General features: G+C 43.6%; 1 protein-coding gene and 1 long non-coding RNA gene across 5 annotated transcripts in view; both read left to right on the forward strand.

Moving 5' to 3' along the window:
* Positions 1–23,372, forward strand: part of LOC310645575 — a 590,514-nt gene that overhangs the window by 536,149 nt on the left and 30,993 nt on the right. The gene's annotated exons all lie outside the window — the stretch shown is intronic.
* Positions 1–23,372, forward strand: part of HDGFL3 (HDGF like 3) — a 32,906-nt gene that overhangs the window by 1,353 nt on the left and 8,181 nt on the right. For all 3 annotated transcript variants that reach the window (XM_083371244.1, XM_083371246.1, XM_083371245.1), the window contains exon 2: positions 18,826–18,902. In XM_083371244.1, the coding sequence (XP_083227370.1) occupies positions 18,826–18,902 (77 nt within the window). The remainder of the gene's footprint in view (positions 1–18,825; positions 18,903–23,372) is intronic.

The raw sequence follows: 23,372 nt of genomic DNA on the forward strand, positions 1-23,372 counted from the left end.
CGTCCCTCCCCGCCTTAAATTCCCGGCTGAAAGCCACCCTCCGCCTCACCCCCTTCCTCCTTGCCAGCGGGAGGGGTGGGGGAGGGGAAGAAACCCCGTATTTCCAACCCCTTCCCCACTCCAGAGTTTCTCAGCCTCTTCTGCAAGGCCCGCCTGGTTGGGGTGATGCTGCCCTTTCAACAAGAGAGATCCATAGTTTTGTGAAGCAGCCTTGATCGAGAGCCAGGTAGATCTCTCTGATCCAGGGGCAAAAAGCTTTACGGGCCTGTTCTTCAGCTCTGTGGCCTAAAATCTTGGACCTTTGAGGTTGGACACGGGTGCCTTACCTGCGAAATGGGCAGAGGTACTGAGCGGTTATGGGGCTTGGCAAGCCGTGAGGCCAAGAGGCCTAGTTGATGCCTTAGATTCGGTGGTCGCTGTTCCCTTATACGGGTAGTCCTCAAGTTACGACCACAACCGAGCTGCAGTTTAGTGTTGCTAAGTGAGACATTTGCTAAGCGACCTTTGCCTCGTTTTGCGACCTTTCTTGCCCCGGTTGTGAAGTGAACCCCTGCGGTTGTTAAGTCAGTAACTCAGCTCTTCAGTTGAATCGGCTTCCCTGTTGACTTTGCTCGTCATAAGGTCACAAAAGGGGATCACATGACCTTGGGACAATGCAACTTTGTAAGTAGGAGTCAGTTGCCAAGTGTCTAAATTTTGGCCACGTGACCATTGGGTTTGCTGCAGTGGTCATTAAGTGTGCCGTTTCAGTGCTGTTGTAATTTCGAACAGTCGCTAAAGCAGGGGTAGGCAACCTTGGCTCTTTTATGACTCGTGGACTTCAACTCCCAGAATTCCTGAGCCAGCCGTGCTGAGGGGAAAGGGAGAGGTTTCCAAGCTGAGCCATGCTGGCTCAGGAATTCTGGGAGTTGAAGTCCATGAAGTCATTAAAGAGCCACGGTTGCCTACCCCTGGACTAGAAGATCTGCAAGGTCCCTTCCAACTCTATTCTGACTGATTGATCCCCACAATCAAATACTTAAAATTGGATGCTTGGCAACCAGAATCTATTTACAACGGTTGCCATCATCTCCCAGGGTCACCTGATCACCATTGAACAACCTTCTCAGTGAGTTTCTGACAAGCAAAGTCAATAGGGAAAGGCAGATTGGTTTAACGATTGCATGATTCACTAAACTCTAGCGATTCACTTAACCATGATTTTAAAAAAAAAGCTCATGGTATTGGGTACAACTCAATAATTCTGGTCCCAGTTGTGGCTGATCATAAGTCAAGGACCATCTGTATTTCTTTTGGCTTGCAACTGAAGCCAGGTGGAACTTATCGAGCATCCTTGCACTTCTGCCTTCTGCTCCAGAGGCCTCCTCAGCTGGTCATTTTAAGTTTGGAAGGCTTTGTGGTCCAGTCCTTGGGGGTTGTAGGCAGAAGAGAAGGTCCCTCGTTTCTTAAGAGTGTGGCCAATTTTGAAGAGGCAACTGGAGAATAGCAAAAGTGCATATCTGGTCTTTAGTTGTGGAAGGAAACAGTCATTGCACATTTAGATGGATACAGTTGATCTTCATAGGCCCACAACCTAAAAGATTTGCAGATTTGTCTTCGGTTACTATATAAAAATCTAGAGTAATCTCTGCAGATTTTGGAGACCAGTTTTGTTTTCCCCTCCCCAAAGTTCTGCAACACTAATAATTGCTGTGTGTTGGGTCCAATAGTACAGGGGTCCTCAACCCTGGCTGAGGAGTTCTGGAAGTTGAAGTCCACAAGTCTTAAAGTTGCCAAGGTTGAGGACCCCTGCTATAGTATAAGAAATACATAGTTAATAACAAGCCATCTCTTGGAGGGGAGGGGAAGACATGAATATAGAATGCATCCACTTAAAGTGGCTTTATTGACATGGCAAGTTTCCTGTGTGTTGGAGGCAGGACAGTTTTTTGACTTGAGAGGAGAATGTATGGCACAGCCCAAAGGTATCTAAATCCCTAATTGAAGGTCTTCAGCTTCTGCGTTGAACAGTGAAAAATATGAAGGTATAGCACAACAACAGATGCTCAATAAGATACATGACTGCTTTGAGGAAGGACCATCAACCTGTGGTAGAACATGCTTTCAAAGGCCCTTCTTCAACTCCAAGCCTCTTCGGTTGAAAGGATCCAGTTTGTTAGATTCTGTAGGAAAGATCTCTCTCCATCTGAAATCCTGGAGTGCTGTCGCTAGAAAGAGCAGTAGAGTCAAACTCTTTTAACACAATATGAGATAGTGTCCTATGTTTTATCCATAGGCTTAGTTACTTTCAACCACATGCCATTAGGAAATGGGTAGATCAGATTTTGGTTCAAGACCAGATCTTGTAACATCTTCAGCCTAACAGAAGACTGTGATTATTTCGACTGCTTTAACAAAATTCCAGATGCAATTATTTTTAACTGCCTTTTCTAACCTGATGCTTCCAAGGGATGTTTACCTAGCAACGTCTAAAATTCCCTCCAGGCTTGACTCTTGTAGTCTCAACATATCTTAAAAAAAAAAAAAACCAAGTTGGAAAGTTGACTTCAAAACCCTGTACTTCATAGTTTTGGAAGATTTCAAGATCCTACTAAGTAACTAAGGTGTGGTTTTGGAATGAGTTGAAGCTGTCACAGGCTTGTCTTTAAAAGGTTCCTTCCTTAAAAAAATGATTGAAAATAGTCCGTTCCAGGGATGTCCTTAATATGCAAGCCATTGCCCTCCATCAGACATCCTTAAGAGAAGTATCTTGTCCAATTTTTCCCAACTTTCCCAAGTTGGTTCCTTTAAGATGTTTTGTTTGCAGCCTGCCCCTATACATCTCTTTTTTATCTCTGTTACCTGGTTTCTATGTCTGGTGACAGCAAAAGTAGTAGCCATAGAATAGCCTCATGGAGAAAGAACGCTGAAATACCATTCTCTTCCATAATGAAGAATACAACAGTGCAGTGGCCCCCAACCTTTTGGGCATTAGGGACCGGTTCCGTGGAGAGGGTTTTTCCCCGTGGGCCGGAAGAGGTGCTGGTTTCACGTGCTGCCTGCATCCCACGGATGAGGCTTTCCTTGTTTGCACAGCCTGGTTTCTCGCATGGCACGGGGTTTGGGGACCCCTACAAGTAACACATGTGTTTTAAACCTTTCTGTTTTTATCATATACCTATGTTAAATCTATCAAAAAATGGGGAGGGGATATCAGATAGCATGTAGCAGATGTATGATGGGGGCAGCATTTCAATTTTAATGGGCGTAGCTATCATCTAAAGACCTTCGTGGCATAGACTAGAGCAGTGATGGCAAACCTTTTAGAGACCAAGTGCCCAAACTGCAACCCAAAACCCACTTATGTATTGTCGGGTGCCGGGTGGGCGTGGGCCATTGGGTGGGTGTGGTCCCTTGGGTGGTCCTGGCCCATTGGGTGGGTGTGGCCCATTGGGTGGGCATGGCTGCAGTGGTAACAGCAGACTGGGTGGGACTATAAAGTTCAATCAATCCATTCCAACTGCAAGAGCTTTTTTTTTCCCCGCGAGAAGTTGAAATTGATTGATTGATTGAACCTTTTTTTTTGCACACAGCGGCAGAGGCCTAAAGCAAAAAGGTTTTATAAAACCCAGCTGAAGGCCTAGGACTGGGGCGACGGGGCGCGTGTGCCCACAGAGAGGGCTCTGCATGCCACCTGTGGCACGCGTGCCATAGGTTCGCCACCATGGGACAAGAGCAAAGAGTCTCCAAACTTGGCAACTTTAAGACCTGTGGACTTCAACTCCCTGAATTGCCCATGCTGGGTAGGGAATTTTGGGAGTTGAAGTCCACAAGTCTTAAAGTTTGGAGACCTTTGCATGGAGTCTGGTTATTTGAAGGACTATCTGTCTCTCCTATGTCTGGTCTGGATTTGGTCTGGTAGGGTTGGTGTTCTTGAGGTTCCTTCAACTGAACAATATCGGGATCCTGGAATGATGCCTTCTCTGTAGTAATGCCTGCCCTGTAGAATGAGGTGCCTCCAGAGACCTTCACCCTACTTGTGTTTCAACAGGGCTAGAAGATCTGGCTCTTCTCCTGGGCTTTTAACAAGACTGAGTAAAAACCCCTTGGATTGTTTTTATTTTTCTCATTCCAGTCTAGTTTTTATCATCTTGCTATCTTTGTTCCTTATTTGGGTCCTGATTGTATCTTTTTAAAATGTTATTTATTTATGTGACCTACCCAGAGTTGTTAGGTGTTGGGTGAACCTACAAAAGTAATAATAAATAAATCTTGATTATATTTTTTTACACACATCCTCATCCTGTGCTCCTGCCATAGTAAATGATTTGATATGCTTTAAATAAGGGACATGGCGGCTCAGTGGGTTAGGACGCTGAGCTTGTCAATCAGAAGGTCGGCAGCTTGGCAGGTCGAATCCCGAGTGCCACGTAACAGAGTGAGTGCCTGTTACTCATCCCAGCTTCTGCCAACCTAGCAGTTCGAAAGCACGTAAAAATGCAAGTAGAAAAATAGGGACCACTATGGTGGGAAGGTAACAGCGTTCCGTGCGCCTTTGGCATCCGGTCATGCCGGCCACATGACCACGGAGACGTCCTCGGACAAGCGCTGGCTCTTTGGCTTTGAAACGGAGATGAGCACCGGCCCCTAGAGTCAGAAACGACTAGCACGCATGTGTGGGGGAACCTTTACCTTTACCTTATGCTTTAAATATACCTCTTATATTCTAGTTCCTGAGCAGTTTAGTTGCATTTATTTATCCCTGTTTATAACCTCCCTAGAAATGTAGTAACAAAACGCTTTGGGCTCCTCTTAAGTTCTCAGGGTGATAAAATCCATGAAGTTAAATTTCAAGTCTTAGCCGCAAACTTGTTCTTTTAACAGAATAGCAGAGTTGGAAGGGACTTTGGTGATCTTATCTAGTCCAATCCCCTGCTTTTATTTTAGATCAGCTTGACTCTTCCAGTATGGGCTTCCTAATTTATATATGGGTATCTTTAATTTAGTTCGTGGCTGCCAAAGATTATTTTTTTTAACATTCCCTTGTTTAAAAGATGCAACCATCGGGATAAAAAGGGAGAGAGGGAAAAACTATGCAACCATTCAAAGAGTTACAACTTCCTTATAATGATGAATCTGGAAGAAACGGTTCAAAAGAGAAAGAACATCATCGAGGTAGACTTTGAGCCAAACCAAGGTCGCCAGAAATAAAACCACAGTAGAGAGAGACCCAAGTTGACCATCTAGCCTCAGTCCTGCCAAATCCAAGGATGATAGATGGAACAAATTGAAAGCAGAGATCCTTTTATAAGCCATCTTGTATCGCTGGAGCAAAGGTACAATACAAATCTACTCCCTCCTTTGGCTGTCAGAAGAGGGAAGAACCTGGACTTGTGTTCAGATAGAGAAGGTGAGCTGGTTCTTGGGAACGATCAGGAAAATTATATGAACGTTTCTTTTCAAACTGCTGCCTGAGAATGTGGGCAGTTTCATTCCCGTCTGGAGGATAAAGATTGGCAAAGCCTGCTTTACAGGAATACAGTAGTCCTCGACTTAACAATAATTTGCTTAGTGACTGTTCAAAGTTACGACGGCATTAAAAAAAAAGTGACTGTTTGTCACACGACCCCGTCACAGCATCCCCAGCATCAAAATTCAGATGCTTGGCAACTGACTCGTAAACAACTGTGGCATGAAAGATCGTAAAATGGAGCCAAACTCCCTTAACAACTGTCACATTAGCAATCGATACGTTAGGACTCTGTTGCGGTTGTAAATCAAAGACCACGTGTAATACGTTGGAAGAGGGACCGTTATTTTATGGCAAAAAGGTTTTTTTTTTCCTATCAGAAGATTCTTAAGTTCACTCTCAGCTTCTCTAGGTGGGACAATGAAGCCCTGAAAATCAGCTTCCAATGTCAACGGTCCATAGTTGATGGACTGAGAGTACAGTAAGAAGTTCATTTTGTGCCCCGTTAGGGTCAGTTACATATACAGTAATAATATCCCTTATTGACTATAATTCAGTCGAATTCTGCAGTAGAGTGGACTTTGATCTAAAAGCTTGATCATAATTCTGCTGGCCTTGATGGAACAAAAGTAACGTGTCTTCCTTCACAGATGGAAGAGTTTTGATACTTATTTTTTTTAAAAAAAAAAACTACAGCTGAACAGTCAAGCTACTTTGGTATTCCAAACCAACTTATCTGTCAAGCCAAGTGATCATCTGGAATAACAGCTTTTGTTTTGGGTTTTTGCCTGTGCCTTTCCTGTCCAAACCTTTTAAACAATCCTACAGTAACTAAAACGTTCTCCGTTCGCTGAATTCCAAATATGAAAATTGCTTTCTTCGTGGCAATAATTGCTGGATGGCAATCTGGTTGCCCTTCAGCCATATTGGATAAGAGTTTCCACAAATCTTGCCTACAAAAATATCTTGAGTTGGATGAGATGGAAATTGAAGTCTAGAACATCTGGAACAATCTTGAGCTTAGATTTCAGAACAGTAGATTTCAGATCCTATTCAGCACGTTGACTCTTAAAAGCAGACTTGAGAGGTTTCAGTGTGTTTTTATGAATCAACATATTGGATAGGATTGTGAGCGCTGGTATGAACTAGCCATAATTTTGAAAGGCACTCTGGCAGATTGGCAAGCAAATAAAATTCTACTCATCATATCCAGCACAGCCATCATCCTTTCAGAAGAGGGTTTAGTTTATCAGCTGTAACAAATTGTGATTTTATGCAAACATACTTCGCTTAATCTTTATGTATAGCAAATTGCAACATCAGTTCTTTGTTTATCCAATGCCACCAGTAGAAGCGATACAAAACATGGTTGTTCAGATATTAGCGTTAGGTCCTTTTTCCTAAGATAGGTTTATTGTCAGGGGTGAGGTGGGAAGATCTTAAGCTGCCTTTCTGTAGCATAGGACCATAGTCTTGTGTACTACAGTCAGGAAAGATAGAGAACAAATTGTACTTCTTCCATGTCATGCCTTTAGTTGTTTGTAGCCTACAGTCATCAGAGTCTTTTATTTTCTCAAGGTTAAACGTATTGATTTCTTTTGATCACTGCTAGTTAATTTTTCAGCCCTGTGGCCCTTTCTGAACTTCTTTCTAACTCAGTAGGATGAGTGGGAAAGGAGAATGTTGCTGTCATGGTTCCGACAGATAGAGACAACTAGAATGAGAAGGAAAAATGGCTGCCGCCATGCTCATTCGTAGAGTTGACAGTTACATTTAACATACCTTCGAGCAGGGGTGTCAAACTCAATTTCATTGAGGGCCGCATCAGCATTGCGGTTGCCCTCAAGGGGCCGGGTGGGCGCGGCCTACTGGGTGGGTGCGGCCTACTGGGTGGGCGCGGCCTACTGGGTGGGCGTGGCTAGAGTGCATATGGTCTACTGGGTGGGCATGGCTAGAGTGTGTATGGCCTACTGGGTGGGCGTCGCCAGCTCTACATCGTTCTCATCAAGGGTGCCTATGGGGGCCTGGGCAGGAGTGGGACAGATCTGGGGGTCTCTGGCAGAAGGAAGGTCTCTGGGCCAGGGCCAAGGCAGTGGGGGCCGTTCCCTCACTGTTTCCAGGATGGCTTCGCGGGCCACATGAAACCACTTCGCGGGCCTGATCTGGCCCCCGGGCCTTGTGTTTGACATGTCTGCCTTAGATGTTTTTCGGAGGGTTAACTATCTTTCAACAGAGGCAGGTTGCAAGGGGCACAACTGGAATTTAGGAGCATGGTTTAGGACTCTTCATTGGACTGGCTGAGTGATAAACTGGAGGACAAACTCAGGTATCCAGTTTCAGGTTATTTGATCATCCTTTCCCTCCAGAGTTTCAGAACTCAACTGCTGGTAACTTTGACCTCACAGGAAATGCAAGTTGTTTTTTTGCTACCACTGGGATCTTTGCAAAGAACCAGGGCTTGATTTCACCCTTGCTGGTCTCGTGAGGTCATCGTGAGCCCAAAGCATTCATGTATTTTCAAGAAAGGTGGGTGGGTGGTCATGGGAAGCACCTTAAATGGATTGTGATGCCTTGTGAGGCTGCCTTCAGTGGTGAGACGTGGCTGTTACACGTGGCCAAATCCTGCCTTCTTCAATCGCAGAAAATGTTTTCCCCAGTACCGCTTCTTGAGTCTTTTGTCTGAAAATGCCACAGAGAAAGCCTGGGATGTTCTACATTGAAAGCATGACCACCAGCCAGGAACACTTAACTGATTTCTCTCTTTTGAGCTTTTGACAATGCTTGTGCCTATGGGCAGTTTGGCCACCTGCCTTTCTCATATCACGGCAAAACTTCCCACGGTCTGACCTTATATTTTCCCCCTAAGCCATAGCTTTGTTTCTTTGCCTTAGCAATATTGCAAGAACTCAGCCAGGATAGTTCATAAACTGCAGTTGGTTCAGTAAGTCGTGCATTAACCGGGGGGTGGGTGGGGGGAACCAAAAATTTGAGTTCTTTATTCAGAGCATAGCTCTAAATAGCTTGAACTCAGTATGATTCCTATCCCAGTTTGGTCTCTGCTGTCAAATGGTTTTTGGAATTTTAACAGTAAGAATATGCCTTCCTCTGTTTTCTAAATGAAAGCTATTACTTAATTTTGCTCCAATTTGTAGGGCAGAAGTTCAGAGCAACTGCTTAAACAAGCAAACTGAAGAGCGATCTTGAAAAACCTTTTCTGGACCAAAGCCCAGAAAACAACCAGTTAAATATCTTGGAAATTGTTCTCTCCTGACCTTAGAGCAGGGATAGGCAACCTTGGCTCTTTTATGACTCGTGGACTTCAACTCCCAGAATTCCTGAGCCAGCCTGGCTCAGCTTGGAAACCTCTCCCTTTCCCCTCAGCATGGCTGGCTCAGGAATTCTGGGAGTTGAAGTCCACGAATCATAAAAGAGCCAAGGTTGTCTACCCCTGCCTTAGAGGTATCTCTAAAGGTGCTTGATGCCTTCGACGTATTTTGGACGTCGGTCTTCTGCTAAAGGCCAAGCTTTTTAGGGGCTGATGGGAATTGCAATCCAAACCATCAGATTGCCCAAAATGCATCCACTTTCCCCCAAAGATAGAACTAATCTAATCTAATCTAATCTAATCTAATCTAATCTAAACTAATCAAGGAGAAAAGCAATCTAGAACTAAGGAGAAATTTCCTGAGAGTTAAAAAAAATTAACCAGTGGACTAACTTGCTTCCAGAAGTTGTGGGTGCTCCATCACTGGAGATTTTGAGATCAGAAAGCCATTTGTCTGGAACAGTATAGGCCAGGGGTAGACAACCTTGGCTCTTTTATGACCCATGGACCTCAACTTCCAGAATTCCTCAGCCAGCCACGCTGAGGGGAAAGGGAGAGGTTTCCAAGCTGAGCCATGCTGGCTGAGGAATTCTGGGAGTTGAAGTCCACGAGTCATAAAAGAGCCCCGGTTGCCTACCCCTGGTATAGGCTTTCCTGCTTGAGCAGGGGGTAGGTCTAGAAGACCTCCAAGGTCCGTCTTTTCAACTCTGTTATTCTGTAATATTTTCTGATCTGTTTGGCAAATACATCACATAATCCGAGCAATTCATGATATGATAGCAGTGTTCTAATATTAGAGGGGCTGCCACAAAGAAGAGGAAGTCAAACTATTCTCCAAATCACCAGAAGGCAGGAGATGAAACAACGGACGGAAACTAATCAAGAAGAGAAGCAACCTGGAATTAAGGAGAAACTTCCTAAGAGAGAGGACAACTAAACCAGTGGAACGGCTTACCACCAGAAGTTGTGGGTGCTCCATCACTGGAGGTTTTTAAGACAAGACTGGACAGCCATTTGTCTGAATTGGTATAGGGTCTCCTACTTGAGCAGCGGGTTGGACTAGAAGACCTCCAAGGTCCCTTCCAACTGTTAATCTGAACCGTAGAACCATGAGATCTAGTGCCATATTCCTATTTTTCAAACAGATTTTGGACCGGGGCTACTAAAAGGTCTTATGGGTAAAGTAACTGGTAAAGTATCTTGCTCCTTTGTATATTTAATCTGGATATTTTTAGCGGTTTTTTATTGGTGTTATTGTTTAACATGCTTTTAGTATTTTAATTGTAATAAGATTTATTTTTTAAAAAAACTGTAAGCCACCCGGGGTCATTGACTGAGATGGGCAGCTATAGAAATTAAATGAATGAATGAACAAACAAATAGATAAATAAATCGGGATTGTCCTGCTGTCAGTCATTGCTCCTTTGGAAAATGGAAGATGTCTGTTCATGATTTGCAAGCAGGTGGAGGCTGGAAAAAGACAGACAGGGTTGTTTTAAGTCATTTCCCAATCTGAGTATCTTGGAATTCTAACCATTTATGCTTCAACTCATGTAGCGGGATGACTGGTGTACCCTTAGTTTATGATTTCCTGTGTAGGGAATCCTGATTTATCTCAGAATTTTTAGGGGAAAATTTGATGGCAAAGGTAGCTTCAGTTCAAAGGCAACCTCACCACCCACTATTAGAATTGTCTTATGTTGCTGTTAAGGGGTGCAATGGCTCAGCAGTTAAAGACGTTGAGATTGTCAGCTGGAAAGCTGACAGCCGGGGTTTGAGACCCGAGTGTTGTGCGACGGGGTGAGCTCCCGTTCCTTGCTCCTGCCCACCTAGCAGTTTGAAAGCGTGCAAATGCGAGTAGATAAATAGGTACCACTTCAGTGGGAAGGTAACAGAATTCTGTGCATCCTGGTGTATAGTCACGCTGGCTACATGACTTTGGAAGCATCTTTGGATAATGCTGGCTTCCTTGGCTAAGAAACAGAGATGAGCACCACCCCCTAGAGTTGGACACAACTGGAAGGGGAAGCCTGTCCTTTTACCTTTAGGTTGCTGTTGGCTAACACAGAGGTCTCCAACCTTTAGGGCACCAGGGACCGGTTCCGTGGAGAGAGGTTTTTCCACGGACTGAAGGCTGTGTGGTTTTGTGTGCTGCCTGCATCCCGCAGATGGGGCTTTGCTTGTTTGTGTGGACCGGTTGCTGGCATGCCAAGGACCAGTACCGGTCCATGGACTGGGGGTTGGGGACCCCTGGGCTAACAGGCTTGTTTAGCAACCTTTAGTCTTTTTTTCTCTTCATTTTCCAAAATTCTACCAGAAGCTGTTTGTAACCAACTCTAGCAAACTTGGCTCCTCATACAAAACTTCGTCATCTAATAACATCCTTTTGTCTTGGTCTCGTGCAAGTCAAGAGCAACCAGGCTCGGGTTATACGCATGCTTTGAAATTAAAAAAAATGTTGGGCAGGCATCTAATAGTGGCAGTGTGCCACTTAGCAGGAAGACTGGAATCCACATAAAAGTCTCCAGAAGCTTATACAGCTGAGGAGTTTCAAGGATAAACATTAGGCATCCAGAGCTGAGTGAACAAAAAGAGAGAGTTTGTAAAATGTAGACAGGAAGTGAGATGGACTTTTATTTGGTTTTTTAAAGCTTTCTGTGCCTACGTTGCTGGGTTTTGTTAACGCTTTGAATGAGTCAGATTTAAGGCAAACAAAAAAACCCTGAGATGTTGAAAAGGCTAACTTCAAAGTTCACTGTCACGGTTGTGGATGTCAAGAACAGCCTACAAAATCTGTGTCAAAGCTTTTCCAACTTGATGACTTCACATTGGTGGGGAATAAAATCTTGAATATTTGTAGATAGATAGCATGGCCATTGCTGGCTTGACAAAGACAAATCTAGCAGATTGGGGGAAAGGCTATGATAGGTTTCCAGAAATTAGAATTCCAGTGCTATGAACTCTGGTTTTGCACTTGTTTTTAAAGCTCTTTTTGAGCTTTGAAAACTTATTCAGAGAATAAGTGTCCAGTGTTGCTTCAGAATAAATAAACCCCTAAATACAAGAATCTAATTGACTAATGGTCAGTCCTAAATTGGCTCTAGAGACAGAATTCAAGAGAGGTTGGACTTGGAATGTAACAACTCCGGGCTAGTTCCTCTCTTGACTTCTCCTCCCCACCCCGGTTCTATCTGTCCTTCTACTGCATTCTGCGAGTGTGTGTCTATCCATGGGCTTCTTGGCTGAACATTCATAGAAGTTGTTTTTCAAGGTGGATCTTTGCTATGGACATCAAAGGCAAGACTAAAGAGGAAATAGCAATAGCGCTTAGACTTATAGACTGCTCCACAGTGCTTCACAGCCCTCTCTGAATGATTTACAGAGTCAGCCTATTGCCCCCAGCAATCTGGATCCTCATTTTACTGACCTTGGAAGGATGGAAGGTTGAGTCAACCTTGAGCCCCATCAGGATCGAACTCCAGACAGTGGGCAGAGTTAGCTTGCAATACTGCATTCTAACCACTGTGCCACCAGGGCTCCTTCCATAGAGTTAAGTGAAACACCTCATTCAGAAAATCAGTTCACTTAAGTAAACTCTGATTACCATTGGTCTTTACAGCAGTTCTCCACAGCCAAAATATTCCCCTAATATTATCCTGACTTTACTTCTCCCCCCACCCTCCAAATATAGCATTAGCCTGAGGATTACAGATCCATACCTGAAGCAAAATATATGCTGTAGTTAGCTACTCATCGCTTTTTTATATCAACCAATTAATTGTTCTGTTAGATCCATATAAATATCTGTGTCACTCTCCAGCTACACTGAAGGAAATGCAATGTGTACTATAGTCAACCAAAGAGGCTGTTGTTAGAAGACAAGATTGTGCTGGTTAATTCTGAAGTTGCAGTAACACAATCAAATGCATATTTTCTACCCTGTTTTTAATGATTCAGCCTCACTGATTAATTGGTTCTAACTAATCACAGTACTTTGGCTGATTAATCTAGCCAGCCTAATGTTTCCTTTCATAGAGAAATATAACAGGAAGTTGTGGGAGTAAGTGATAAAGAAAGTTACATCAGTAAATCTGAGGCCGTTTAAGGAATAAGTGAGAGTAAGGGCTGTTGGGAATTAGTAACAATTTTATATTTTTAGTGATTTTTTTTAAAGTATTTTTTTCTGTTTCAAAGAACAATGAATCAAAAGAAAGAAACACCTAAACATTTATGTAGCATTTTAGAAGAGAAACATCTGGTACACATAGATCATTATTATTAATAATATTAGTTAAATTTATTGGCCACTCAAGTCCTGTAATATTAGTAACCATTACTTAACCGTCACTATGAATAATTATAGCAATAATAAATAGTAAGTGGCCAAACTAATAGAACAGTAAATCCCAAAACCTATGTCCTAAGGGCAACCAAAGATATAATTCCACTTCTATCCTTTAGTTATAAACTGAAATCTTTTGTGCCTTTGTAAACAACATCACATTAAAAGAGATCTTCTGTATGAAATATTTAGAAAAGGAGAAAAGCCAACATTTATATGATACGGTTTTATACGATATAAATGAGACAAAGAGCTGAAAGTTATGTTTTTGCCCCAAAGCAAAGAATCTTGCTGCAGTGTTTATCAACTGCTCACCCTCAAATATTTAGCAATTAAAAGTGGGTCCAACCTTTAACGATTTTTGAAAAAAAACACTGAACAATGGAGTTCCTCTTTTCAAGGAATGGCTATTACCGTCCGAACTCTTAAATGGTAGACTATGTATTTTTAAGAGGATTTGGACATTTTTCAAAGTTGGGCTCAGGATGATACATTGGTGGTTGGAAAGAGTGAACTACAGTATGAAGCACCCTGAAGACACCAAGATTCACGCAGGCTCGAATTGGGTTTTGAAGCTGAGAATTAGGGCTTAGACTAGAGCACAGAATTTAACTGTATAGCCTATTTTAAAAGAATCTTGAAAACCCAGCAGCATTTCTCTTTGCTTCCCTATACAAAAGGGAAGCAAGGAGAAATGCTATTCACCTTCCCTTCCCCTATCCAGGGGTAGGCAACCTTGGCTCTTTTATGACTCATGGACTTCAACTCCCAGAATTCCTGAGCCAGCCACGCTGAAGGGAATGGGAGAGGTTTCCAAGCTGAGCCACGCTGGCTCAGGAATTTTGGGAGTTGAAGTCCACGAGTCATAAAAGAGCCAAGGTTGCCTACCCCTGTTATATTACCCTTACATTGTATGTTGCTTTATTACCAAGTGATGCTCACCCCCAAAATGCAGATAGCCAAGAGAGGGCGGCAAAGAGCTGCAGACACCTTAACTCTCTGCTGCCATCTACTGGTCATCTGGAAAGTTATTGGCTGGTTAGAGCAAAGGTGTGTCTTGCCTATTTATTGCTCACCTACACTGCCTCTTACGGGAACCATCCAGGCTAGAGCTAAGTTCTGATTGTGCTAAGGGTTTCATGAGCTGCCCTCCCTTCCCAAGCCTCCTAATTCTAACACCAACCCCATTCTTAAGCAACATAAGATCTATTTCTCCATCGTCTTCCGCATCTGGTTAGAGAAAGGCTATTATCTTCCTAAACAGTGGGAGGGTTGATGTACAAGGGGAGAACCAACAAAGAGGAGTTTGCTGCTTGGCGCCAACTCTAGCCTACTGGTGGGGTTGTGTTACAGCCTGCACTTTCGGCAGTAGTTTGTTTTCTTCCCGGAGCAACCAACAGCGTGGGGATTGTTGTGCGGCAGGGGTGAGCAGATGCTCCTCTGTCCCTCCTTTGTTCCTGGATCTCAGTGCGGTGGGGGGAGGGGGCTGATGAGTGGGCATCTCCCCCTCCCTCTTTCTTTTCCCTTTGGGTCCTGGAGCCGGTGAGAAGACTTGCCAATGCAGCCTCAGGAAAACAACAGCTACAGGGAGAAATAACCTGGCTGCCAAGATTGCCACCGAATCTGGCTGAGGCTGCGGGCACCCTAATTGTTCCCTTTCCTTTTTTTTTTCCTCTTTCTAGCTGATTCCAAGTGGAATTACTATCAGAGCGGGATCCCTCTTTGTGTCGAAAGGATACAGCTCGCCACAGAGGGCAGGCAGGTAGCGAGCTTTGTCCCTGCTGGAGTAAAAAGGGCCACATTTTGTTTTCCAGCTTTACAAGGAATCGATGCTTGTGTTTGCAAGGCTTCTTTTCTGCAACGATTGGGCGGGGGACATGTCACTCAAACGGTGACAATGCAGAGCCCCTCCTCCAAATTTACATTCCAAAAGAGGAGGAGTCTTTCATTGCCAAGCCTTGATTGGCGGTTCCATCACACTCTCCTCCCTTCCTCCAGTTTCCAGTGTCGCTGATACAAAGGGACATCAGCTGTCTTTGCCTCTTCCTGCACACACACACACACACACACACACACACACACACACACTATTCAGTCACAATGGGAAGGGTGGAGAGAACCGCATTCTCCAGCCCGGCGTGGAATAGGGTGAGACTGGAATTCCTGAAATAACATGAACTGGGAATCCTGAACCTGGAAATTCTAAAACTTCACAAAGAGGTTGTGAAGACACAAATGTTTGTGTCTTTTGCCTAATGACACTGACACACAGGATACGATCTTGGCTTCTCTTGCACAAGATGGCGGGCAATCGTCCTTTCTAACATCAGGAACAACCTAATCTAAAAGAAGCAGATGCTTCATTCTTTGCAGGGTTGTTAAAATTTCCCCAAACGAACCAGATCAAAGTATGTTCCTGATGAATGTTTATTGAAATGTTAATCCAAATGAGATTAGTGAAGTTTTTTTTTTCCGCCCCCTTTGCAGCCCTCTTCCTTCTGAGATCTCACAGGCCTCTTGTTCTCCTGCTTTCCCAAAACTAATTTTTCCTACAAATCATGGTGTAAGCTTGGAAGCTCTGCAATTTCTAGAGCTCTTGGTTGTTTTCTTGCAAATGCTCATTATCCAACTAGGTAAGACCTTCGTTTTTTTTTTTTTTTAATAAACGAAGAGCAAAGCCTACCGACATCTAGCAGTGATGATATTGCCTAGTTGGGTCATGAAACGTCTGCAAGAAAAAACTGCCAAGCTCAGAGAGCACCAAAGACCCTACAGTGCCACCCTGAGCTAAAAAAATAAAATAAAATCATTTCTGTTGGTGCTGTACAATTTGTTGGGTATGTGGAGATGTCTTGTGCTTGGGATCTAGTAAGGGTTTATTTGCTGGTTTGTTTTTAATTCGTTTTGGGAGTTTTGGGAGTGGTTTTCATGCTTTTTGCTATTTGTATTGTTTTGTGCTTATGAGCCACTCTGGGCTGTGCAAATCTTTTTAAATCAATAAACAGTGAGACGATTTAGTAAGCATGGACCTGCTTATTAAAATCATTATTTTTCAAGGAAGCTTTCTTAAGACTACTCTCAGCGAAAGTGAAAAAAGAGGAGCTTGCCACTGTGAAAATAGAATAAAATCCCAATTTTGGAAAAGGCATTGTAGTTGTTTTGTTTTGTTTTCTTTAGAATGAAATTCCAGCCTTTGCTTGGAAGGCTTCCCACTTACTGTTTGAGTGTAGTGGTGGGTGCTGCAGTCGTATTGTTAAGCAATCATATCGTTATTATTGTCATGTCATACTAGTCAGGAAATGGCGGCTTGCTGTTTGTAACAAAACACTTTTTAAAAGCACCCAGCCATCGAAAATTCCCTCTCCTTTTTAAACCCTTTGATGCTTAAGCAATTCTTTTCATCTTTGGGGATAAACAACAAGCCGCAAACATGTTGCCAGTCCTTGATCACTTCTTAGGAATTTTATATTTAGTTGTAGCAGTTTGTTCTAAGCTTCATGTTTCATGGGGTGGGTGAACCAGGTCTTCCAGTCTCGTCTGAAACTGTAGCTCTTGCATCACATATTCTTGGAAGTGTGAGAATAAAATCAAGGGAAGACCCCCCCATAGGAACTGTCTAGACTAGTTTTCAAGTTGGGGAAATGAACAGGTACGAACATGAGATACCTTGTTTTGGGATTATTGTGTAGAAGGGAAGAATGGAATGGAATGGAATCCAGGCTTAAAGATAAAAATAGTCCTCTTTTCATTAATCCTACAGGAAGTCTTTTATCTACATAAGTTTTGGGCACTTTTTCTCTTGAAGGCTTCTAGGCCCAATTCATACTTCTGGTTACTGTCTATAAAGGTTTGTGTTTTTCAAACTTGGCAACTTTTAAGATGTGTGGCCTTCAATTCCCAGGGCTGGCTAGGGAATTATGGGAGTTGAAGTCTACCTATCTTAAAGTTGCACGTTGGAAAAGCACTGGGTAAGGAGCCCTGTATCCAAGCAGAATCCGTTCCTCCTGTTAAGACATCAAAAGAAGGCCCATTCGAGACGAGGAGAGATAGTTCAGAGAAGACAAGTCCTTGGCCATGACCATCTATTGAAGCTTTGCCCATGAGAAGGGTGTGGAGCTGATATTGGCCAACTGTTAAGAAGGAATTTTGAGAAATGATTAGACAGTGCTGAGAAAGAAGGAAGCGAGAAACGTAAAGGTAATCCTGCCTTGATTTTGTTCAGAGGGGACAGAGAGAGAAATCTGGACAGGTTCTCAAGATGGGTGGTAACCTTGCAAAGTAGACCGAGTCACAAAGCAGCCAGGACAGGGATCCCAAGCATTTTTTTTTTAGGGTAGAATAATAGAATCTTACTTATTTATTCAATTTCTTTCTTGGTCAACTCAAAACGGTGAAGAGCCATGGTGGCACAGTGGTTAGAATGCAGTATCGCAGGCTAACTCTGCCCACTGACAAGAGTTCGATCCTGACCGGCTCAAGGTTGACTCAGCCTTCCATCCTTCCGAGGTCGGTAAAATGAGGATCCAGATTGTTGGGGGTGATAGGCTGACTCTGTAAACCGCTTAGAGAGGGGTATAAAGCACTGTGAAGCGGTATATAAGTCTAAGTGCTATTGCTATTGCAGGCTAACTGTCCACAGCCTGGAGTTCGATCCTCACTTGCTCAAGGTTGACTCAGCCTTCCATCCTTCCGAGGTCGGTAAAATGAGGATCCAGATTGTTGGGGGTGATAGGCTGACTCTGTAAACCGCTTAGAGAGGGGTATAAAGCACTGTGAAGCGGTATATAAGTCTAAGTGCTATTGCTATTGCAGGCTAACTGTCCACAGCCTGGAGTTCGATCCTCACTTGCTCAAGGTTGACTCAGCCTTCCATCCTTCCGAGGTCGGTAAAATGAGGATCCAGATTGTTGGGGCAAATATGCTGACTCTGTAAACCGCTTAGAGAGGGCTGTAAAGCATTGTGAAGCGGTATATACATCTAAGGGCTAGTGCTAGTGCTATTCATAACCTGATGTGCCCGCTTCCTATTTTCTCACAACAAATACCTTGCGATGTAGACTTGAGAAAGAGGGACTGATCCAAAATCATCTATCTGACTTTTGACCCTAAGGACAGGCTAAAACTTAGAGTCTCCCAGGTTTAGTCTAGCCCCATGGTGGCGAACCTATGGCATGGGTGCCACAGGTGGCACGCAGAGCCCTCTCTGTGGGCACGTGCACCGTCGCCCCAGTCCTAGGCCTTCAGCTGGGTTTTATAAAACCTTTTCACTTTAGGCCTCCGTCGCTATGTGCAAAAAAAAAAGGTTCAATCAATCAATCAGTTTCAACTTCTCGCGGGGAAAAAAAAGATTTCGCAAAGTTGCAATTGATTGAACTTTTTAGTCTCGCCCAGTCTGCCGTCACCACCAGAACCACGCCCACCCCAATGGGCCACGCCCACCCGGCACCCAACGATACATAAGTGGGTTTTGGGTTGCAGTTTGGGAACTCGGTCTCTAAAAGGTTCACCATTACTGGGCTAGAACTTAGTCTCCCAGGTTTAGACTAGCACCGTTGCTGCTACACCCAAGCAGCTCTCAATTTTGGTGTCCACCCTGAACCTTCGCTTGAAAGGCGCCTCCCATTGTCCATTGATCTCTATGCTCTCTGAGTAGGTTTTCTTAAAAACTGGACATTTATTGATGGATCATTCTTTCTCTTTGACTAACAGATTGATGAACTCCCCGAGGGCGCTGTGAAGCCTCCAGCAAATAAATATCCCATTTTCTTTTTTGGGACTCATGAAACGTAAGTGAGCAAATTCTGCAGACCTTTTTAAGAGGTGCTGACGTTTAAGCTTATTTGCGTGTTTATTTATTGAGATTTGTTTTGCCGGCCATCCCGTTTTGAAGCATATTAGGGTGCGCAAAACATTTCGAACACAAGAAGTCCTCAATTTATGACAGGTTGCTTACAGACCGTTCCGAAGTTACAAGGAACCACCTCAGCAATACTTGGCAACCAAATTCCAAAGTTCTCACGGGATTTATGACCGTTTGCTGCATCCTACAATGACACGACTGTTTAATGAAATTTGCTGAAAAAACAGCATTTACTTCTGGTTTTCAGCAAAACCAGCCCATAGCAAACAATTGGATAATTGATTTCGCTTAGCTACCGTGGCATCTGCTTAACAACCAGTGCAAAAGTGGTTGTAAAATTGGGTCACACAGCTAACCCATTTTACAACTGTCATGACTTATGACCATAATCAAGGGGCTCCATTACAGTCATAAGCCAAGAAGTCCTTGTACGTTTTTGCACATCCTGAAAGCGGCTCTTCTGATATTATTGCAGATGTTCTGGTAGTTGGTCTCAGAAAGCATCCAAGGGTCTAACACAGCTCAGAATTATTATTATCTTATCTATCCATCCATTGTGCCCACAGTTAAAAATAACAATAAAGGTTATCTATGTATGTATGTAGGTATCTATCATCTATCTATCTATCATCTATCTATGTATCTCTATCTTTCTATCTATACATCCATCTATCCATCCTTTGTGCCCACAGTTAAAAATGACAATAAAGGTTATCTATGTATGTATGTAGGTATCTATCATCTATCTATCTATCATCTATGTATCTCTATCTATCTATCCATCCATCTATCCATCCTTTGTGCCCACAGTTAAAAATGACAAAGGTTATCTATGTATGTATGTATCTATCATCTATCTATCTATCATCTATCTATCTATATGTATCTATGTATCTATCCATCTATAACTATATGTATCATCTATCTATGTATCATCTATCTATGTCTATCCATCCATCCATCCATCCATCCATCCATCCATCCATCCATCCATCCTTTGTGCCCACAGTTTAAAATGACAATAAAGGTTATCTATCTGTCTAAAATTGCAACAGCTGCAAATGAGCTTGAAACCGTTCACATTCAGAAATATTTTGCAGATCTGCATGCTTACGAAGCTTTCTTCTTTGCTGTGATCTCAGACTGGATCACAGCTGTATCAGGAGTTCATGCTTTTTGTTGTTTTCTAAGTCGGCGGCCCCTCACCTTCTGGGCACCAGCGACCGGTTCTGTGGAGGGACGTTTTTTCCATGGATCGGAAGGGGTGTGATTTTGTGTGCTGCTTCCATCCGGTGGATGGGCCCCTGCTTATTCGTGTGGCCCACTTGCTGGCATGCCGTGGACCACCACCGGTCCATGGACCGGCGGTTGGGGACCCCTGTTCTAAGTGTTGGGAGGAAGGGTTATGATTATTAGCTATGTAATTTGCCCCTTGAATAATCTTTTTCTTAACTGTTATCGGGTGACTTCTCTTTCCAAATGGAGGAGGTTTTAATGGCCTGTTTCCTGCCACTGCAGTATTTTCCGCTTTGCGTTTTTTTTTTATGGTAACATAGGAAAAGCAAAAATAATAATAGTAATGCAAGGAAACCCATAATTATAGCCCTTCTGCTCCCTTCCCCATCTGAAAAGACAGAGTGCAATTAAGAGATTATGTATTAATTCAGCAGGTCAGACCTCCAGATCCAGGAAATTTAATACATTGCTGGGGGGGGGGATTTGGAGAATTGAATGAGACTTTTAAAAAAAACAGTGTGGAAGGATATTGGTCATTTCCATCACTTGAGGAAAAAGCATGCATTTGCAAACCACCTGACTGCATCCGATGACGTGAGCTGACGGTCAGGAAAGCTTACGCTTTCTCACAAGATGTCTTAGAGAAAATGCTATCAGACTGTTGATTTTTGCCACCGTAGAAGAAAGACTCTCTTCTCCTCCTCCAAGTACAGCAGTTGAGAAGTAGAGGGTGAAAGCAGGACCTCGCCTCGCCTGTCACAAAAATACCTTGCCGCTAAAGGAAAAGGTCAAAGACAGGATAGTCCCTGAGCACAGCACCGACACGCAGTTCTGCCTTTCTGCAGTGGCGATGGCTTCGCTGCACTTCTCTGCCTGCGGAGTCACGACTGTTTCCTTGGCAGCTGTTGAGGAGACACTTTCATAGAGGACTTGATTGGCAAAAATGGACCGTCTCTCATGAGTCACCATACAAACACTGCTCACCAATCACGACACCCTCAAGGTTAAATATTGTAGCTGCCGTAGGCTTCCTCAGCCTGATCAGAGACACCAGAGGTGGAGCTCTCCCGGGATTCTCAGCAGTGGTTGCAAAAGCTGGAGGATTCTGGATGTTGAAGTCCTCACAGCTGGACGTTGATCTCAAAAGTGGGGTGTTTCTCAGCTGCTCCTTCTGAAGATGCAGACTGCTAAGATCTATAACCAGACAGAAAGGTTCACAGGCTATGTTGAGGAAACCAGGATTCCATAGAATTCTGTCGTTGCAAGGTGCCTTCTGCTTTGGCAGCCCGCCTTTGATCTGCAGCTGGAACAGATTCAGCAGAATGTATGATTTCAGACAACCTGCAAGATGCCTAGAAAGCTAGCCTGGTGTAGTCGTGAAGGCGTCAGGCTAGAAACAGGGAGAGTGTGAGTTCTAGTCCTACCTGAGGCATGAAGCCAGCTGGGCTGCCTTGGGCCAGTCACTTCCTCCCAATCCTATGAAAGAGGCAATGGCAAACCGCTTCTGAAAAACCTTGCCAAGAAAACCTCAGGGATTTCTCCAGGCAGGCCCTGAGATTTGGACATGATTGAATACAAGAGAGAATTTAAAAAAAAACATCCCAAACAATTCGTAAGAAGCCAAGAATAAGTTTTAGTGAATGATCCTGAGTCCTGGGGCGGAGGGTGGGAGGAAGCAGCAACAGTAAACAAAGAGTGCAGACTTGGAGCTCTCCAGATGTCGCTTCTCTGCAGCTATCACTCTCCTTAACTTCATGTAATCATAAATCAATGTGCCAGATGCTGGTTTCCTTTGGATGAGGAGAAACCAGCTGGACTGCATGCCAGAAGCTTGGAGAAAAATCTATATAAACAACCAGGTCATATTTAGACAATCATTCTTGAGTGAAGAGGGGTATTGCTTTTCCCTTTTTTGTCTTCTGAAAAATGCATGAAGAAGAGATGCTTCTGAAAATGTGGAGATTGCCTTCTCTTCACTGGTGAATAACTGCAGGAGAAGGGCAGGGGGTCAGCAAAATTTGCTGCGTCTTCCTAGCCAAAGTGATGACATGACCACAATGCTGTGTGATGGAACAGTGTGTTGCCATAAGTTTGGCAAGTGCCTTCTGTCTCTTCACCACAGGAGGGCAGGTCCTCCTAAACTTTTAACCCTAAGACAACTGCTGTTGTTTACAGGAAAAGAAACCATGAACAACACAACTACAAACTTTGTATTCAGGAAATGCATTTCTCTCCGTTATGTTGATGAGAGCACAATTTGACAATGAGAGCATTTGTAGTCCTCCCAGCTAACAGCTAAGATGTCAGCTGTTCAGCCTGGTGGCAGCGGAGAAATGAACTAGCCACAAAGTAGAGTGTGGCCAAATGATGCCACAGGAGCTAATGTACCAATGATGCAGTAACCCAAGATGTAGGATCAATTCATGTGCCCAAGACATGATTTGTGAAATTCTGGGATAAAGTAATGTATATGTCCTACTGAAAATGTCTTGCAACTCAACTATCAGATGCAAGAAACCAGGAATCGAGGCTGTTCCAATGAGTACAAGTTTATTCCATGCAAGAATTTGAACTACTAATGGTCAAGGCAAACTGGCAGTGGATAGGACTCAATGAATTTGAGGTGGCCAGGAGTCATATCTCTTGTGGGTATGAAGGGACTCCAAAATGATGACGTGCTTGACCCCTCCCTCGGGCTCAGCTTGATCATCTGCATCACAGCATCGACAGCAGCAAGGACTAAACGAGTCATTCGCCACCCCATGTTAATGGGGTGACATGAGTGATTCAATGCCAGGGCCAAATTAGATTGTGTTATACCAGCAGTTAGCAATTATGTAAATGATTAAAAAAACCAACTTGTAAGCCCAGGGCTTTGAAATGCTGCTGTAGAGAACTGGGCTCTCTTTATAGACCTGGCATAATGTGGAGAGGTATAATGATTATGTAGATAAGCTTTATGTCTATAGTGATTCTCCATACTCCAGGTCACAGTTGTCCCAAAGGTGCTTTTTCAAGAGGCGACTGGACTTCCTTTGTTTTTCTTTGAAGTAGTTTTGCTTCTCATCCAAGAAGTTTCTTCAGTTCTGACTGGATGGTGGAGAATGGAAGGATTTGTGCTCCTTGAAGACAGCTGGTCATTTGCATTCTTTTAGAGAGT

Source organism: Vipera ursinii, assembly GCF_947247035.1.
Source record: "Vipera ursinii genome assembly, chromosome: 11".
Lineage (NCBI taxonomy): Eukaryota > Metazoa > Chordata > Lepidosauria > Squamata > Viperidae > Vipera > Vipera ursinii.